We start from the raw sequence: 18,471 nt of genomic DNA on the forward strand, positions 1-18,471 counted from the left end.
TGTATAAAATCATGACGGGCATAGACAGGGTGAATGCACACAGTCCTTTTCCCCGGGGAAAGGGAATCAAAAACTAGAGGGCATGGGTTTAAGGTGAGAGGGGAAGGATTTAAAAGGGACTTGAGGGGCAACTTCTTCACACATAGGGTGGTAGGTATATGGAACTAGCTTCCAAAAGAAGTGGTAAAGGCAGGTACAATAACAACATTTAAACACTTAGACAGGTACATGGATAGGACAATGTTTAGGAGGATAGGGGCCAAACGCGGGCAAATGGAACTAGCTTAAATGAGCACATTGGTCGGCATGGACGAGCTAGGCCAAAGGGGCTGCTTCCATTCTGTGTTATTCTATGATTGTGAGTTTAAGATGCTTCCTTTATCAGTTCTTTAGTACTAACAATTCCCCTTTCCTTGTCCTCTTCATACTTGTAAACCACAATTCTCAGCCTCTCTGGTTAAAAGTCTACAGGAACTTAAAGCTTCAGGTCCTCTGTGCATTATTTGTCCATCACCTTTAGGTCCCACCCAAAAATGAATTTGACATGTGCAAGTTACTTTCCTCTTATGAAGTTTGCGAGTACTAATACCCACTAGTGTCATTCATAATGATATAATGCCTTTTGAATCATGCAGTGAAATTGGTTTAGGTTCTTTGAAAACCAAGTACAAGGCAGCAAGAACTGAGTATATGTAGAATATACTGTAGATCATTTAAAGATGCAGTTTAGAGTCAATTGAAAAAATATTGTCACCTTGCTGGCCCTTTATATTTAACGCATTTCCACAAAATTATAATTTATTAAAAATCAATTACTGAAAGTATGCCTCAAGGAAAATCAGGACATACTGGAAAATTTGAATTATAAAAGTAGTGTTCTTATGAAACCTGATACAAGAGGTGGGACTAGGTAATTTGTTAAACATCTAAGGTACAACTTGATTAAGTAGTGTTGTAACTGAATTAATCACCTTCCAAATCATTGACATTTCAAATAGAAATGCAACATGGGGCTGGAATGATGAGATCTCGACAGAGTCTAAATATTTCAGTTTTCATAACATAACAACTTATGGCACCTTTAATATAGTAAAACATTCTCAGCTTAATTAGGATTTTAGAACAGATGACTAAAAGCTATATTGATGTAAGGCTTAAAGAAAAGAGGAGGAGTAGAGAGGAACAGAGAGGAAATTCCAGAACTTGGAAATTTAAGTGACAATCAAGAATAGTGGCGTGGTTATCTCAGGGATCTTCAAGAGCCTAGAGCTAGAGATGTACAGAAAGATCTGAGTGTAATGGGGCTGAAGGATTTTTCTGAAAAAGTACATAGCTTCCTGAAAGTGGAGATGCAGGTAGACAGAGTGATGAAGAAGGTGTATGGTATGCTTGCCTGCATCGGCTAAGGCTTTGGGCATAGGAATTGGGAACGTCACTATTCTTGAAGAGCACAGATTGAGTAGGTAGCCACACTCCTTTTCCTAGGGTAGGGAAGTCTAAAACTAGAGGGCAGAGGTTTAAGGTGAGAAGGAAAAGATTTAAAAGGGACCTGAGGGCCAAGTTTTTCCACACAGAGGATGGCGAGTATATGGAGTGAGAGGGCAGTGGAGGTGGTAGGTGCAGGTATAATTACAATACTTAAAAGACATTTGGACAGGTACATGGATAGGAAAGATTTGGAAGGACATGGACCAGTTGCAGGAAAATGAGATTAGCATAGACAGACATCTTGGTTGGCATGGACGAGTTGGGCCAAAAGGCCTGTTTCCATGCTGTATAACTCTGTGAATCCATGTCTGCTCTGCATACTAGACTGCCTTTGTTTTCCTTCTATATTTGAGTGCACATATCCGTCCCTCCACCCCCCACACCATCCCGTCCCCCATCCCATGTATATCTACTGCGTCCCATCCCCCATCCCCCTGCCAAATGAGCTTAAACTCTCCCCAACAGCCTTAGCATATGTTGCTGGAAGGATGTTGGAGCCATTCTTTTCAAATACAATCCTGCCTGTCAAATCCTTTAAAACCCGCAACCTTTGGAGAACAAGGAGAGCCATGCTGGGAAATGGACAGGGTAAGAACAAGCACTGGTTTTTAATGGAGACAAGAGTATGAGTAATCATATATCAGATTGGTGGCTTTATTAACACTATGATGAATGAAGGGCCATAAGCTTTTGAAAATCCAGCTGTTGGTAAATTATAAGAATTCTTCTCTTCCATGAGAAGTCATTGAAAGAAGCAGGATTAACAGGAGAAAATGAAAGATTTCACTTTTCAGTGCCTTTCTCAAGAACATTGTTCGAAAGAATGTTGTTAACAAATGTAATACCTTTGATGCAGTCTCTGATGTGATGCAGGGAAGGGGGAATTGGCGGAGAAGAATGTAAAGAAAAGGTCAGAGAATGACTTGTGAATGCACAGTGCCAGTCATGAAATCAAAGTGAATATCAAGGTGGGTTGTGGGGTGTTTCTGGGGGAAGATCAACAGAGCCATCAAGAATGTGCTTGGTGCAGAGAGTAAGAGAGTAAAACAGTGAGCATATCCTGGGCAGGAAACTTGTTATGGCATTGGGTATTGTTATCACATGATGGGACCTGTGTGAAGATTCTGCTGATTAAACCCATGAAAAATGGCTCTATTGAAAAATAACTATTAATTGAAAACATATTCACATTTTATCCCTTCTATCACAAAATGGCAATGATAAATCTCCTGACTGGCTTTTTAAAGCTAGTGGCCTAAAAATGCTTTCATATTTTGTGTGCTGTCTCAACTGTGATCAGATACATAGTGCAGCCGTAGCAGAGTTTCTTAAATTAGATTTGGGTCCATCATTTATTTGGCACAGTTCCTCGCAAAGTACACTGGACAGACACTGCGATGTCAAATGGTATGCAACACTTATTTTGAGGCAATGCACAAAATTGTATTCCATCAAGGATAACACTAAAGTAGGCCTTAACAGGAAGGTTAAGTCCAGGTGTGGCATTGTTTACAGGGAACCTAATTTAACCTGGACATCTGCCAGGGAGTCCCTCACTACTACAGGTTTGGTGGGGAGTTCCATCTCTACCAAACCTGCTGCCAATGCTTCTCACTCTGATCTTCTCCTCAGTCTCTCCCTGCCCACCCCAGCTAATTTCTCCAGCCTGAAATCCCCATCCTCGACCTAAACAGTCCCCTAAGCCCAGTGATGTACCCTTCCACGACCTTCTCCTTGCCTTCCACAATTATTCTCCCCATGATCCCACCCTACGCTGCTTCCAAACTCTCTCCCTCTGTGATGGATGAGAAGGCCTTTGTGCACATGTCTACTATGTGTTGGGCCTCATTTCTGGCAAAACATGTCTGGCAGGAGTCCTTAAAGAAAACTGCAATAGATTCCACATTTTGACCCCAACCCAACTCACCACACTTTGAAAGCTGAGCACCCCATTATGATAAATTCCCACCTTGCTGATCAATCGAGGTGTGTAAGAACAAAGGTGATCCCTTCATCAAGAATTTCATAAGACATACAATATAAGCAGTGATGATGACTTTAGTTGTGTGTAGTTACAGTGGAAAGGCCAACACCGCCTCAGGAGAAGTATGAGGCGAGTCAAATGGAACAGCCTGTGCATTCTGGAGAATTTTGTTGACAGGGTCTTGGAAATTATTGGCTTTATTCAGCATCAATGTTGGTCAAAAAGTCCATGTAACATATTGTATGGTCCATGTAATCGTACCTGTGCTGTACAATCATATGTTTATTTTGATATATCTCCAACTACAAACAGTATGTATTCATTAAGCTGCTAAGTGGTTAGCGCCAGATACTTGAGCAGGTTCTATGGCATTTGGCAGGACAACTTATAATACAACACTCACAGAATGGGTGCTCCTACTGATCCCCAAGAGGCCTGCTAATTGTGGACACTCACCGGAACAAGGCTTTCAGATTCTCAGGTAGTTCTGTACGTCCAGCATATCCAGGGTTCATTGTGATAAAGATCCCAACGGACAGAGTCAGGTTGATCTCTTCACCCATGAAGTTGAAACGGAGTTTTTTGTCTCGGATTGCATCCTGAATGGATTTCACCTGTGGGAACACCAACACAGTGACGTGACAAATTGTTCCTATCTGAGAGAGCAGCGTGGGCATGATTTCATGTCTCATCCAGCACCTCCAACAGAATAACACACCCTCAGTACTGCTCCAAGTTATCACTCTAAATTTTTGTTCTCGTCTCCGAAGTAGGACTTGAACACACAACCTTCTGACACTGAAACAAGGGTTCCACTGACACGGATTTTGGGACTTAACACTTGCCTATCTCAGTGTGGGAAGTGTTAACTCCCAAAGTCAGTATCAGTAGTGGCCTGGCAAGGATAGGAAAATAGGAATGGGACAAGACATTTAAAAATGTCTGATCGTTTTACCCTCAAAACAGGCACGGTTGAGGGTCTCAGGATGGGAGTCTGGGCACCTTTCTCAAAATGGGCCGGGAGGAGCTTCTAACCACACAGGGCAGTCAAGAACTGGAAATACTTCCAGGCTGGCAGGTGTACCCACAGGTCCATTGCAGATGTTTCCCTTCTCACTGGCTCCACTACAGGGGATCAAACTGGATGACAAAATGGACCCAATACCAGTGTAAAAACCACAAACATTTCCAAAACTGCTTCTGTTGTCAAGGTTTGAGGATTGGTTGAATAGGATATCAGCGATACTCCTTTTAAGCCTTAAGTAGTTGTTGGAGCCACAAGATCAAGCAGAAGGACCTGTTATAAATGCCTTGATGTGAAACTCTAACCCACGTGTCAATAATCCAGGGGCAAGAGTGGAGTCAGTGGACGTGTCCAAAAGGAATTTATAAAACAACAGGAAATACTGTTGTTAAAAAGCATCTCTTCTCTGTATTTGGACATCACTGGCAGGGCTGTACATTACCCATCCTTAGCTGCTTTGAGAAGGTGATGGTGAGCTTCTTTTCCTCACAATGATGTAATGGATGGGCTCCCATGACCTTGTAGGCTAGTGGGGCTGGCTGTTCACAGCACACTGTGGGGCAATTAGAACCACATTTAAACAAGATGTGGGTTTCCTCCAGTTTACAACTTCCATGCCAAAAGAATACAAACTGAGAAAAGCTACTTTAACAGGTAGCAAAAACAGAAGATGCTGAAAATATTCAGCTGAGATTGATAACCTTTCTTCAGAACTCAAATGAGTTCTGATGAAAGGTTATTGACTTGAAATTTCTCTCTCCACAGAAGCTGCCTGACCTGCTGAGCATCTCTGGCTTTTTTCTGTTTTTATTTCAAATTTTCAGCATCTGCAGGTTTTTTATTGCTTTTCAGTTACTTAAACGTGTGTTTGCTGAGATTCAGTGGATGGCTCCCTCTGGTGATAGGTTTAAATACAGCCTCACCAAAATGAATGAGATAGCAGAATGCTGCCAAACGCATGCAAGAACTATAAACAGCTCCACAATTCTGGAATTTTGATTATCTCAGTTTTACAGCTTTCATAAAAGATACAGATTTTATTAATTGTTCACATTGTCCTGCATTACATCAGATATAATAATACTTCCATTTCATTTAAAATTAAATTAAGGAATAAACTTCAGCATTGCCTCATATAATAACAATTTGGCAAAGATAACCTGTGTAGATTCATAAAGGAGAGGTTCTGTCTGACTAACTTCCTGGGCACTCGGATAAGTTGTTATGGTATAGGATGCACTGTTTGAAAGGGTGCTGGAAAAAGGTTTGAATGATATCTTTCAAAATATAGTTGGGCAAATACTCAATGGGAGATAATATAATGGATTATAGGAAAAGGCCAAGGTAACAGAACTAATTAGGTATATATTTCAAAGAGCAGTCACAGGCACAATGGGAAAAATGGTCTCATTGCATCAGAGTCATCAAGACATACAGCTCACCAAGTCCACACCGACCAACAACCACCCATTTACGTCAATCCTACATTATTCTCATTTTTTATTCTCCCCACAGTTTCATCACTCCCTCCAGTTTCTACCACTCACCTACCCATTAGGGGCAATCTACATCAGGCAATTAAGGAAGGAAACTGGAGCAGCTGGAGGAAACACAGATGGTCATGAAGAAATTATGCAAACTCTGCACAGACAGCACCTGAGGTCAAGATTGAACCCAAGTCTCCGGTGCTGTGAGGCAGAGGCTCTACTAACTGTGTCACCTTTCGATATTTCAATGATTCCATAACCCAAGATGATTATAATACTCAAACCATTATACCTATTCAAACTGCATTATACTTCAGTCAGATGAGTGTAATGATGGTTCATCAAATCAATGCCTGGGATGGTGGGACTGGTGCATAAGGAGAGATTGAGCCGACTAAACCTGTATTCACTAAAGCTCAGGAGGAGGAGAAGATATCCATTGAAATGCACAAAATTCTGAAAAGGTTCAACAGGTTGGATGATGCTCCCTCTGGCTGGAGTGTCTTGACCAAGAGGTTATAGTCTCTGGATATGGGCTGAGATATTTAGGCCTGGGGTGAGAGAAATTTCTTCACTCAGGAGGTGGTGAAACTGTGGAATTCTCTATCACAGAAGGTAGCAAGGGCCAAGTCTTGAAGAAGGAAAGAAACAGATACAAAAGATATCAAGGGGTATGATACTGAGACAAAGGATCAGCCATGATTGTACTGAATGAATGAACAGGCTCAAAGGGTTGAATGGCCTACTCCTGCTCTTATTTTTTTCTGTTTCTATTTCTTAGTGGCAAAATACAAGAGAAATATTCAAAATTAGGAAGCTTCCTGTGGTAAAAATCTATGGAAATGTGTGCTTTTACATGTTAGAAAAGGGGGTGCTTAAAAATGAATAACTTTGCTTACGAAATATAAGGCTTAATGTTTTTTGTGTTTAACTGATAAGAACAGGAAAACAGCACAAAATCCCTGCAGGGAAATAGCTCTCCCCCCCACTTGATTAAAAACTCTGTGGCAACAATAGATATCAACCTTGTGGAATTCATGTTTTTATTAATTTTGTTTTATGATTGTCTCATGCAGCTTTCAAAATATGCCTTTAGACCAGTGACGAAACCCATTAATCTGCAGGATACATGAGCCAGTAGTATTTTGATGGTAGAAGAGGCTGTAGGGAAGGGGGGGCAGAGAAAACTATTAAAGTTATTTTGTGATTGAAAATTAAAGGAGATATTCTCAAAGAAATAATTAAGACAAAGCCTGAACTCTCTGAACTATCTTTACTGATTTGATTTAGTTGGTCACAATAGAGATGACGTTGATGCATCTCGAGTGCTATTTTAATAACCAAAAGTAACCTAATTATAAAAAAACTATTAAAACCCAAGAAAAAAACCTGGATTGAATGAAAAATTTTAAAAAAACTGAACAATAAAATCAATCCCAAAGGATATAGAAAAAAGTCAATCCAAAATATTGTACAAAATGGGACTATGGGCATTAAACCTTGCTACCTTTGGAAACAAAACATGTTCCTCTCTTGTCAGTTCACTCTTTGTGAGGCCTCAGGCTTTCCAGAGCAGTACCAGTAATATTCTTTTCCCAACTTAATGGCAAAAAGGTGTACTGCATAAATGAAGGTTTGAGGAATGCATTCAGAGGTGGTTCTTAATGTCACAGATAGGAGCAGTCCATGTTCTTCAAAGCATTTAAGATCACTGGTTCATATCAAAAAATTCCTGTTATGATATTGATAATCAACATACTGGTATATCACATGAGGAGATGCATATATATTACAAAATAATCATACATAACTAGCCTTTGCCACAGGATTTATCATGGTCAATCAAAAGTACTGTTTAAAATGAGGACACATAATTACCATCACCAAGTTGTGAGTGGAGTTTGCAGTGCACTCTTCTCTACCTCAATCCCTTCATTCAACAGGAAGCATTTTGCTCCCCACGCATGCTTATTTGTAAAGGGTCTCTTCTTCCCCATCCCTAAAATGGGATCTACCCACCACTCCATTACCAAGCTCTCAAAACAATTATCCTTTTTCCTTAATTCTTACGCAAAGTGTCTTCTCTCCTCTCCCCCCATTATGTTCATTATATCAACCTTCCCAAAAGGACATCACTCCATCCCCAGTGACAAACAATCAGCTGGAGGGACTCAGTGGGTCGAGCAGGATCAGTGGGCGGGGGGAGGGGAGGGGAGGGGAGGGGAATTATTGGCATTTCGGGTTGAAACCCTGCATCAAGACTGAGAGAGGAGAAGGGGATTGTTTGCCCCACTGAGTTCCTCCAGCTGATTGTTGCCCCAGATTCCAGCATTTCCAGTCTCACGTGTCTCCATCCCCTCCCACCCAGTAATAAACACACAGCTGCCTGTCTCTTTACTTTTCAATTTATTCTCTTTCCAATTCATAGGTGAGTGATCACCAATGGAATGGCTGTTCCAAGAAACATTCTGATTAACTCCCATTTGAAAGAACATAATGGTGCTGTCATATCAGAGTGTTTACAGGCAGGATGATTTCTTTGATCACGCTATATACTTGAAATGTCCAGCTTCAAATGTACCATTGTGAATGTTCAAATGGGTTCATGTAATAGGACTGTAATCATGTAATATGGACTGCAGCAAAGCTGTCAGTTGATTGCAATAATAAATTATGATCCTCAATGCATTAATCCATTGTTCAATGTGACGAAGTGCCAACAAATCCCTCTGTTGTATCAGAGATGTTACCCTATATGAAGAAAATCCACTGGAATATGAGGATCCTGCAGGAGTGCATCACGGTGCTGGTAGTTAACTATATTACTTTCAGCGATGCTCTATGAGAAACTATTTGCTCAACACAGCCAAACACCTTGGCAACCCTTATTTCCTTCATGGTGTTGAGTTTGATTTTGATCAAAGAGAGCTTTGTTTTCTGTCTGAGCAGCTTCCCCCGAATTTGTTACTTTATGGTTATTTATACTATAATAAATCTGCTGCCAATGTAAATCAGAAGCTCTTAATGCACAGTCAGCAGTGCAGCTGGATATAGTTTTGATTTATTAGACAGCACTCAATTCAGTGTCAAATAAAGGGTCGAAGATATCAATCCTGAACATCACCGGTGACAATAAATTTACATCTCAGTCACTCTGTCAACTGTAACAGAACTGGCTTTGCAAATTCGTTAGGCTACAATGCACTATCAGCAGCAAACTTGCAGATACCACCATGCATTTCGAATGTAATACTGTACTGGAATCTTCCTTTTCAGTTTGTTGACAATCAGAACTCTAATTCTCACTCACATATCTAGGAGTACTCAAAACAATTGGGATGTTTTAGTGAACAGGCTTTTACTCCCCATCTGTTCAAACACAAGTTGCCTGGTAATTAATTTTGAGTTATCTGAATGATGTTTCACCTTCTTTCCTGGGATTCCTCATGACCCACAACCCCTTCAGATAGTTACTTTTCATGTATTTCTTACCATCCCATCCTTACGAACCATTCCCTTTCACTAATGCCTATAATCAACATCATTGATCTCTCTAGAATTTTGTTCGCTCTACTGTTCTCCATTCTGTCTCCATTCCTCCCGACTCTATACTGTCACTGTTCCCACTCTGTTAGCACAAAAGAAAGCGAAAAGCTGCTGCCTGCAGTTATCATATTCTCAGCGATATGTCCCTGCCCTCAACATTATGAGATGTACAACTTATAGATGTGTGGTTTCAATTTTTTTTTATTTCAGCACAACCTGCTGTCATCTACAGCTCATTAAATTTAGAATGATCATCTTCCGACTGTTTCCCATCAAATCAAGTATTCCAAATGCTCCTGCTTTTTCTCCCACTCTGGTATGGCTCATGTTCTTTCTTATTTTTCCAGCATTGATTGTCAAAATGATAGCATCAGCAAGCAAATGAGACTGAACTGAATTGAACACTGATGATTAAAATAACGGCACGGTAGTGTAGCGGTTAGCGCAACGCTAATACAGCGCCAGCAATCGGGGTTCGATTCCCGTCGCTGACTGTAAGGAGTTTGTACGTTCTCCTGTGTCTGCGTGGGTTTCGTCCGGGTTCTCCGGTTTCCTCCCACATTTCAAAGACGTACGGGTAGGTTAATTTGGGGGTTTAAAATGGGCGACGCGGACTTGTTGGGCCGGAAGGACCTTGTTACCACCCTGTAAATAAAATTTTTTTAAAAATTACTGGACAAAAAATGGTAACAGCAGTAATTAATGTGCTTTCAGGTACCTTTTCACTTCACATTTTACCTTGTGTAGTTAGTATCAAAAGTATTAATCCAGGACAATTAAAAAAAAATTGGAACCACACCTCAATATTTCAAGTAAACACATAGCCCTTAGTAACCATTAATAAGATAAGGTCAATGGGTAGTGAGTGTTAGAGGCAACTGGTATGCAGTCATTCTCCTGATACTGAGACTGGACTCCATTTTAAACTCAAAAGCTGTATCTGTTTCTGTACAAAATATTAAATTACTGGGTTGGTATCTTCACATTTAGAAGGCCAAATCACCATTGGCATTAGCTTGAAAGTAGAACACAAAATTAGATTATTCACAAAGTGGGAGCTGAAGCTTAAAATATTTACCATAGAAGATGCTTAAAAGAGGCAAGAGTCCAAAAGTAACAGAGAAATCCTTTCCCATTGTACAGATCCTAATGTTTTCTCTGGTAAAATACTAGCTCCAATTTTAAGTTTATGCAGGATGTGTTTGAGAAGGTAGAGGAGAGTCTGACAGCACACAGGAAACATGGATATTTCATTTCTTTTTTTTCATTTTAGAAGGAGCTCATGCAGCCCATTATGTTCATGCTGGATCTCACTGTAATCCCATCAATCTTGTTCCTCCACTTATTTCCCTGTAACCTATTCTCTCTCATATGCCTATTAACTTCCCCCTGATTCTCCTGCTACCCACCTACACTTAGGGTAATTTAGAGGTTAATTAACCTACCAACCAGCTCATTTTGAGATGTGGGAGGAATTCAAAGCACCGGGGGAAACTCGTATGGTGACAGAAAGAACTCCACGCATACAGCACTGAAGGTTAGGATCTAAACGGGGTCACTGGAGCTGTGAGGCAGTGACACTACCTGGTGTGCCATCCCAGTGACATTCAAACTCAGCCTCTCAGTTTGGTTTACTTCTGGGCTTTCCATTCAACTGTTATTTTAGGAAGGGTCAAGCCTCGTGTCTAAAGAGACACATGAAAGGTGCCACTTGAAGGAGCTTAATGCTGGGAAGAAAGGAGCATCAAGAAGGTATTGAATCCAAATGGGCAAAGACTACTTCCATCCTGAATGCTTTGGGGGTTGTAAGGAGTTACTCATGGATGTGGTTCCCTACTAACAGGGGATCAAGTAATATCCAAAAGGAATAGTGTGAAGGACAGCAGCAAGAGTATGCTGTCCCAGTGTCACCCTCCTGGAGTCTTGGGGTTATGTATTCATTTGGACACAGAAGGAGGCCATTCAGTACCACCACTTTGTACCACCACCAAGTCAATCCTATTCCTCACTCCTGCCCTTTGGCCCTTCAAATTATTTTCTCTTGTGTATATCCAATTCTCTTCTGAAAGCTCTGATTAAATCTATTTCCACAACTTTTATCTGAAGATTATAATCACTCCCTGAATAAAATATTACATTAATAGTTGAAACAACTATTAATGTAAACAACTCTCTCCATTTATCCTGTCTAAACCTATCATGACCTTGCACTTTATTAAACCTCCTCTCAACCTCCTTGCTCCAAGGATGAATCCAGATGACTTGCTTCATCTCTGAAACTATTCTAGTAAATCATTTGCTTTCAAGGACCCTCATATCTTATTGAACCAGAGTCTGATGCAATACTCCACATATGATTTGAGCACCATTTTACAAAGTCTTAAACCTCCCTGCATTTGTACTCTATGCTTATCTATGAACCTGATGATCCCATTTGCTTTACTTACCTCTCTCAACACTCACAGCTATTTTAAATTGTTTATGTACATACACAATTGGGTCTCCCTGTCCTTGTTTATCCTTTAGAACCACTCTATTTAGTTTATATTGACTTGTTTTGCTCTTCCCACTAAAATGTGTCATTACACATCTCTCTCTCTCAAAATTTTCATTGCCACTTGTCTGACCATTCTGTCAGACGAATGCCCATCCTCTTTCAATCTGTAACTACTCTGCTTATTGTTGACCACATCTCCAGACTGTATCATCTGGAAGTTCTGATTTTATTCCCTACACATCCAAGCCACTTCCATACATAAAAAGCAATGATTCTGAAACTGACCTCATCAGGAACACCCTGTCTACTAACATCCCATTAAAAGAACAACTGTTAACTACATCTCTATGCTTTTTGTCCTTGCCAATTTCCTTCCTGTGCTGTCACTGACACTTTTATTCCAAGGGTCTCTTTCATGTGGAACTTTATCAACCTTCTTCTGAAAATCCACCATAGCAACAGCATTCTCTTCAACCTCCATTATGAAGTAACTCAAGTTTCTACAAGTGCCCATTATTTTTTTCCATAAACAATTATTGCTTCGCCATCACAATGGTTAAATTGACCAGCCTAAATTTGCTGGGTATGCCTTTACATCATTTTTAGAATAATTTGCCATTTGCTGGTCCTCCAGCAACTGCCCTGTATTGGATTGGGAAGTGTCAGCTAGTCCTTCTGTGATTTCCATCCCCATCACTCACATACAAAATATGTATTCCATTAGACCACTAATGATTTTCTTCCTTTAAGCATACTAGACTTTGTATAGAAAGTACTTCGGTCACTTAAGTACAGAGCCACATTTATCTACACCCTGCTTTGCATATGATTGCACTACTTCCCCATACCTCCAGAAGTTTACTCTAGTATTTGACTTCTCACAAACTTCTCCTGCCATTTCACTTTCGTAACCCATCTGTCAATCCATCCATCACTTCTACTCATCTTGATACATTTGATGAACATATACATTACATTCATCCACATGTTTCTTCTTATTCTCCTTATACAAGATGGGTCAAAAGTAAAGGAGGACTGACATAACCCAAAGGAGGATAATATCTCGCAAATGCCAGAGAGAGAGGCAGAACTAGAGATCAGTTGAGTTTCAGTATCCCTGATGATGGGGAGACAAAGTTCCCAGCAAGCAGGCAAATAAAAGCCACCTCAGTCTTGTTGACTTGAATTCAATAGCCATTAAAGTTTGATTCTCTTCATTACAATCTCTTGCAACATGTTCCTTATTCAGAATAATTCACATCTGTTATCTCACACAGACCTTCGGCTCATGCTGCAGATGTTGGCAGAGTTTGCTGATGACAATTGCTCAGAGGTGCTGAGTTGTTATGAGGTACAACACTGCATGATTTATGCAGCCCATGCACCTACTCAGTTACTCACACTTCAGTGGATCAGTAAGGTAAAGTGTTGGGTTCTTATCGGATGGCACACTTAGAACATGTGAGCAAGAGGAGATGGTGACAGTGACAGCAGTGGTGAATGTGCATCAGAAGGCACAGCTTCCTCCAAGCTCTGCTGAGCTGAACACAGCTGCTGTCACTCAGGAGCTGCTGTCACTCAGGACCCATCAATGATGAGGAGAATCACTGACCTCACAATATGCAAAAAACTGAAAAGATGTCTGGATTGAATCACCACATTATTTTGGAAGAACTCACTTAAAGCGCGAGAGGTGAGATCAAGGCTCCTTTCATGGATGGAGGGGTCAGCACAATGGACTGTCAAATGGTCCAAGTAACTGAGTAGCAGCATACCTTCAACACCACCCTACAGAACACGTGCCACCTTGTCCTCCCACAGACCCTGGCCTGTACTTAGCTGCAGCAAAACCTTTTTCAGCAAAGTGGATTCCCTGATATGCTCTATTTTCTGCCTTTAGCCACACCCACAGCCCAGCTCATGGGCAGCAGCCCTCCTGCGGCTCGGCTCCCAATGAATCTACTGTTGCACAGTGCATGTGGAACTGTCTTTGGTGTACCCCTTGGGCCAAAACTCCCAGGATGTCAGACAAGATCATACCAGCAGTCAAAGCTGGAACCTGAGCAGCCAGCCTCAACCTTTGCTGAAGCTGCACAAGTTGTACCACATGGGGAAGTGAAGAGGAAGAGTTCAACTTTGTATTCAAACAAGGGCACCACATGGGTGCTGAGAAAATGCTGCATTGGTTCTTTATTCAGCTCATACTGATGCTATGCTTCGTGTCCACATTTTATTTCTCTCAGTCTCTCCATAGTTCATACTCTTTCTACATTTCATTCTTTCCTTCTCTTGGGTGCTGAGTGCTAAGTGCTAAGTGACCTCAGGACCTGATTGATGAAGAGTGTGAAAACAAATTGATGGGCACCATAGAAAGTGGGTGAGAGGGGTGAACACTGAAGGTTTGGATGGCTGGTTTGAGCCAGGAGCTCTTGTAGGGAAGAAGAGAAATAGTGGTCACACTTGTGCAACTTTGATATACCTTGTATGGTTAAGAACATTGTGGTATCCTGAGCAGCGATGTCAACAAGTGGACTCCAAGGCCCTCAACACCATCCCCCTGCTCCTCATCCTCCTCCAACTCTTTCTCCAGATCATTCAAGCTTTTCCCCTTCTTCCTCCTCCAATTCCAAACCTTGCTCTTTGCACAGCGACATACAACACGATCAATGACAACCACTGGCCTTGGAATTGCTCCATGCTGTCCTTTTGTTGTGAAAATGGCAAATTATGTCACTCTAACGATGCTTATAAAAGTCATATAAAGAGATAGAATTTCAATTACAAGGTTCATAGAACAGCACCGTTGGCTTTCCCTGTGTAATACAGAACTGAAACTGATGTTACTGGCTCAGTGTGGTGTTCTGTATTGATGTGTGACAGATTCTTGCAATGCTCAGCACTTAACTGGTGCAATCTCTGCAGCTAATTCTTAAAGGGACAGACCTCAATGCAAGCAATTGTCCACCAATGAATGAATGCTGAAGTAACAGAGTGGATGGGTGGGAAAGTGATCTCACAGGGGTCAGAGAGACCTGGATAAGCTGGTATAAAATAAGGCAGATAGGAGGACATTCTTTCAGAGAGTCGTCTCTGGACACCTCCAGGTTTTCAGCCAAGCACTTCTGGCAGGAGGTTCCCTGGGAGGTCTTAGTTGAAATGTGTGTGCAGGCTCTTGAGTGCCTGCACTTTGACGAAGGCTGCAATGCAGGTAAATTCTTGCCCCTGCTCTCCCTGCTCCTGTGGGCTTCAGGAAAAGTTTGGGTGAACACCCTAACGCAACAGAGAGCAGCAAACACTGAGATGTGACAGAAATCAGAAGCAGCAGCAAAGTTCAGGATGTTCTTGAGTGTAGAAAGCTGAGAGTAGTGGAGTAGGAGGTCATTGGAGCTTAGAGATCTTAATGAGGACAAAGAATGTAGCCTGAATGTTGACCCTTTGATTTCAGAGAATTTCAAGCCAAACAGAGTATATAAAAGAAGGTTATTCTGTATATAAATAACAAATGTAATTTTCAGACCAATGAAGTTGAAAATGTCAAATAAGATGAATTTTGTGTGTTGCACTATTCTTGACATTATTTGGAGGAACAAAATTCTCACCAATAAATGAGGAGACAAATTTCCCATTGAACATGAAGGCATCTTGAAGTCTGCTCTACTTTGGGATAACCTAACTTTCAACTGTACAGCACTATCTTTCTTGGAGTAGTGGGAATGAATTTCAAGCTCCCTGTTGGCACTTAGCGAAGGAGTGTCTAGATCCACAGAGGCACTTGAACTGTATTATCAGCATGCTACTGGTTTGTTTAACCACCACATAAGCTGGCAGTAAGTGCACAAGTTAAAACAGGGAAGGTTATTATGGTCCCTTTATCTGCAATATCAATTATGAAAATCATGGCTGACCCAGTGCCTCAGACCCCTTTGCTTCCTGATCCTTATATTCTGATTCCTACTGGCCAAAAACCCATCGATCTCAGTCTTCATTATACTCAGTGGCTGAGCACAGCCTTCCAAGGTGGAGAATTCCAAAGAATGTAATGTGCTGTATCTGTTGTACCATTGATCTTCAGTGGTTGAGCTTCTGAGGTATCTCACAAGCCAAGTTCATAGTGGGTATTGCATGTTGGTAAGCAGCCATTCCTTAAGTCAGGTACAAACATGTTGGGATGCCTGAAAGTAGGATAATAGCATCACAACAGCTGCCTGGAATGTTATGAGCTCCTTCATGAACATCTTTTTTGTGGCTGTGCACCAGCTGTACATTGTTGGATTGTTAACCATTGAGGCTGTGAGTATTCCAGGTTGTTCTGGGGATGCTCAGATTGGCAAGCGTGCACCGTGAATGGCCCCCTCACCTGTGGAAAGTCAGCCAGAACCACAAACCCAAGTGCCCGCTCACCCACTGAGGAAACATTGATGTAAGTGTACAGCTGTACCCTGAAACACAAGCCATGGAGGAGATTATTCACATGGCTGAGAGCAGAGGTGACTTTGGTAGCCGCGTGGTCCCAATTTCTAGAAGGAAGGAAGTTTCCTGCTTGTCAGCTGTGGGTGTCTGGCATCCTGAATCGCTTGAAGTTGTTGGTTCTTCTGTCTGTAAACCCCATTCCCTGTAAGCCTCCTGTGAACAGCACCTCAATGGTGTAAGTGAGTGATTCTGCTGGTGCTGTTGCTGGTCATCTTGGTCCTTACCTCAGCATTAATAGGTAAGGCAACAAGCACCCACTTTCACATGATAAAGCAAACTCAAGTGTGGAAAGTAGCCTCTAAATTGAACAAAGTCATCTCAACAAACATATTGTAAAGCTTCTCTAAATTTGCTGAGAAACTACTTCCAAGTCCTGTGCATTTATGAGCATCTGTGCCTGAAACTGCTTCTGTTTCCTCTGTATTTCCTACTTTGTACACACTTGATTACACTTGGTTACACTGACCAGCTCCTGGATGGTTAGGAGTCTCAACACATTCAAACATAAACAGAGAAATGAATATCAATTTCACTCTGTTTGATTAGTACATTGACAATCTGCCTTCATGCAGGGGTTGGGGTCACACAGCCTAGCCAATTCCAGTTAAATAGGACGTATAGTAAACTGAAATCAGCTTCCAAACATAATGTCCTTTTCACTGCCTTTAACCCAGTTCCTGCAGGCAAATTCATGCTCTCTTTCAGATTAAAACTTAGCCTTGCAATGCACAGGTTCCACTGAAACAAAGCTTACTTGAAAAAGGAATGGACTTCACAAGTCAATACTGAGGCAACGAGTATATCAATGAACAGGGAAGAGCCTGTATTAAATATTATTATAATATAAGGAAGGAATAAGTAATAGAGAATGCAGCAGTTGTTCCAATTGAAGTGGAACTAATGTGCTGTCCTCCAGATGATTCTGTAAGACTCTAAGATGGCACATTAGTTTACCCATGCGAGGCAAAATATTTTTACTGCAAAATTCAAAAAATACCTTAACAATTATAAGTTCATAGTAAGGATAATAAATGAACCATCCAAACTGAAGATTTTAGAGGAAGCAATGGTTTGAATTGCTTCACTGGAAAGAGGAGTCATACAGAGTCATAGAACCATGGAAAGAGGCCCTTTGGCCCAACAAGTCCATGCTGACTCATTTACACTAATCTACATTAATCCCATTGTTTTTAAAATTCTTCCCACACTCCCATCAATTCCCCCCCTAGATTCTACCACTCACCTACACACAAGGGGCAATTTGCAGTGGCCAATTAACCTTTCAACTTGCACATCCTTGGGGTGTGGTAGGAAACTGGGGCACCCAGAGGAAATGCAGGTGGTCACGGGGCAGGCACGGTAGTGTAGTGGTTAGCGTAACACTATTACAGCGCCAGCGACCCGGGTTCAATTCTGGCCACTGTCTGTGAGGAGTTTGTACGTTCTCCCCGTGCCTGCGTGGGTTTCCTCTGGGTGCTCCGGTTTCCTCCCACATTCCAACGATGTACAGATTAGGAAGTTGTGGGAATGTTATGTTGGCCCCGGAAGCGTGGCGACGCTTGCAGGTTGCCCCCAGAACACTCTACGCAAAAGATGCATTTCACTGTGTGTTTTGGTGTACGTGTGACTAATAAAGATATCTATCTAACATGCAAACAGCATCAGAGGTCAAACTTGAAGGTCCATGGAGCTTTGAAGTAGCTACACTAGCTGTGCCACTGTGCCTACTTAACCTAGTCTCTACAACACTGAAATAGAGTTCAGCAGGCAAGGAAATGTTAAATTGGCCACTGGTTCCCTCTGTAAAGTGAACTCGTAATGCCCCCGTAGACCACAACTGACCACACATGAATCAAGGCTCACAAATGAAGAAGGCTACAAAGTCTTGGGTGAGTAACTACAGACTAAATGAGGAAACAGAGGGAGAGCCCCTGATCCCACCAAGACTGTGTAAACATTTTAATACGACTTACTT

General features: G+C 41.5%; 1 protein-coding gene across 1 annotated transcript in view; it reads right to left on the reverse strand.

Moving 5' to 3' along the window:
• LOC127580053 (dynein axonemal heavy chain 9-like) overlaps window positions 1–18,471 on the reverse strand; it is a 377,996-nt gene that overhangs the window by 265,853 nt on the left and 93,672 nt on the right. Inside the window, exon 29 of the mRNA XM_052033209.1 lies at window positions 3,929–4,086. Coding sequence (XP_051889169.1) covers window positions 3,929–4,086 — 158 coding nt within the window. The remainder of the gene's footprint in view (window positions 1–3,928; window positions 4,087–18,471) is intronic.

Source organism: Pristis pectinata, chromosome 18 (assembly GCF_009764475.1).
Source record: "Pristis pectinata isolate sPriPec2 chromosome 18, sPriPec2.1.pri, whole genome shotgun sequence".
Classification (NCBI taxonomy): domain Eukaryota; kingdom Metazoa; phylum Chordata; class Chondrichthyes; order Rhinopristiformes; family Pristidae; genus Pristis; species Pristis pectinata.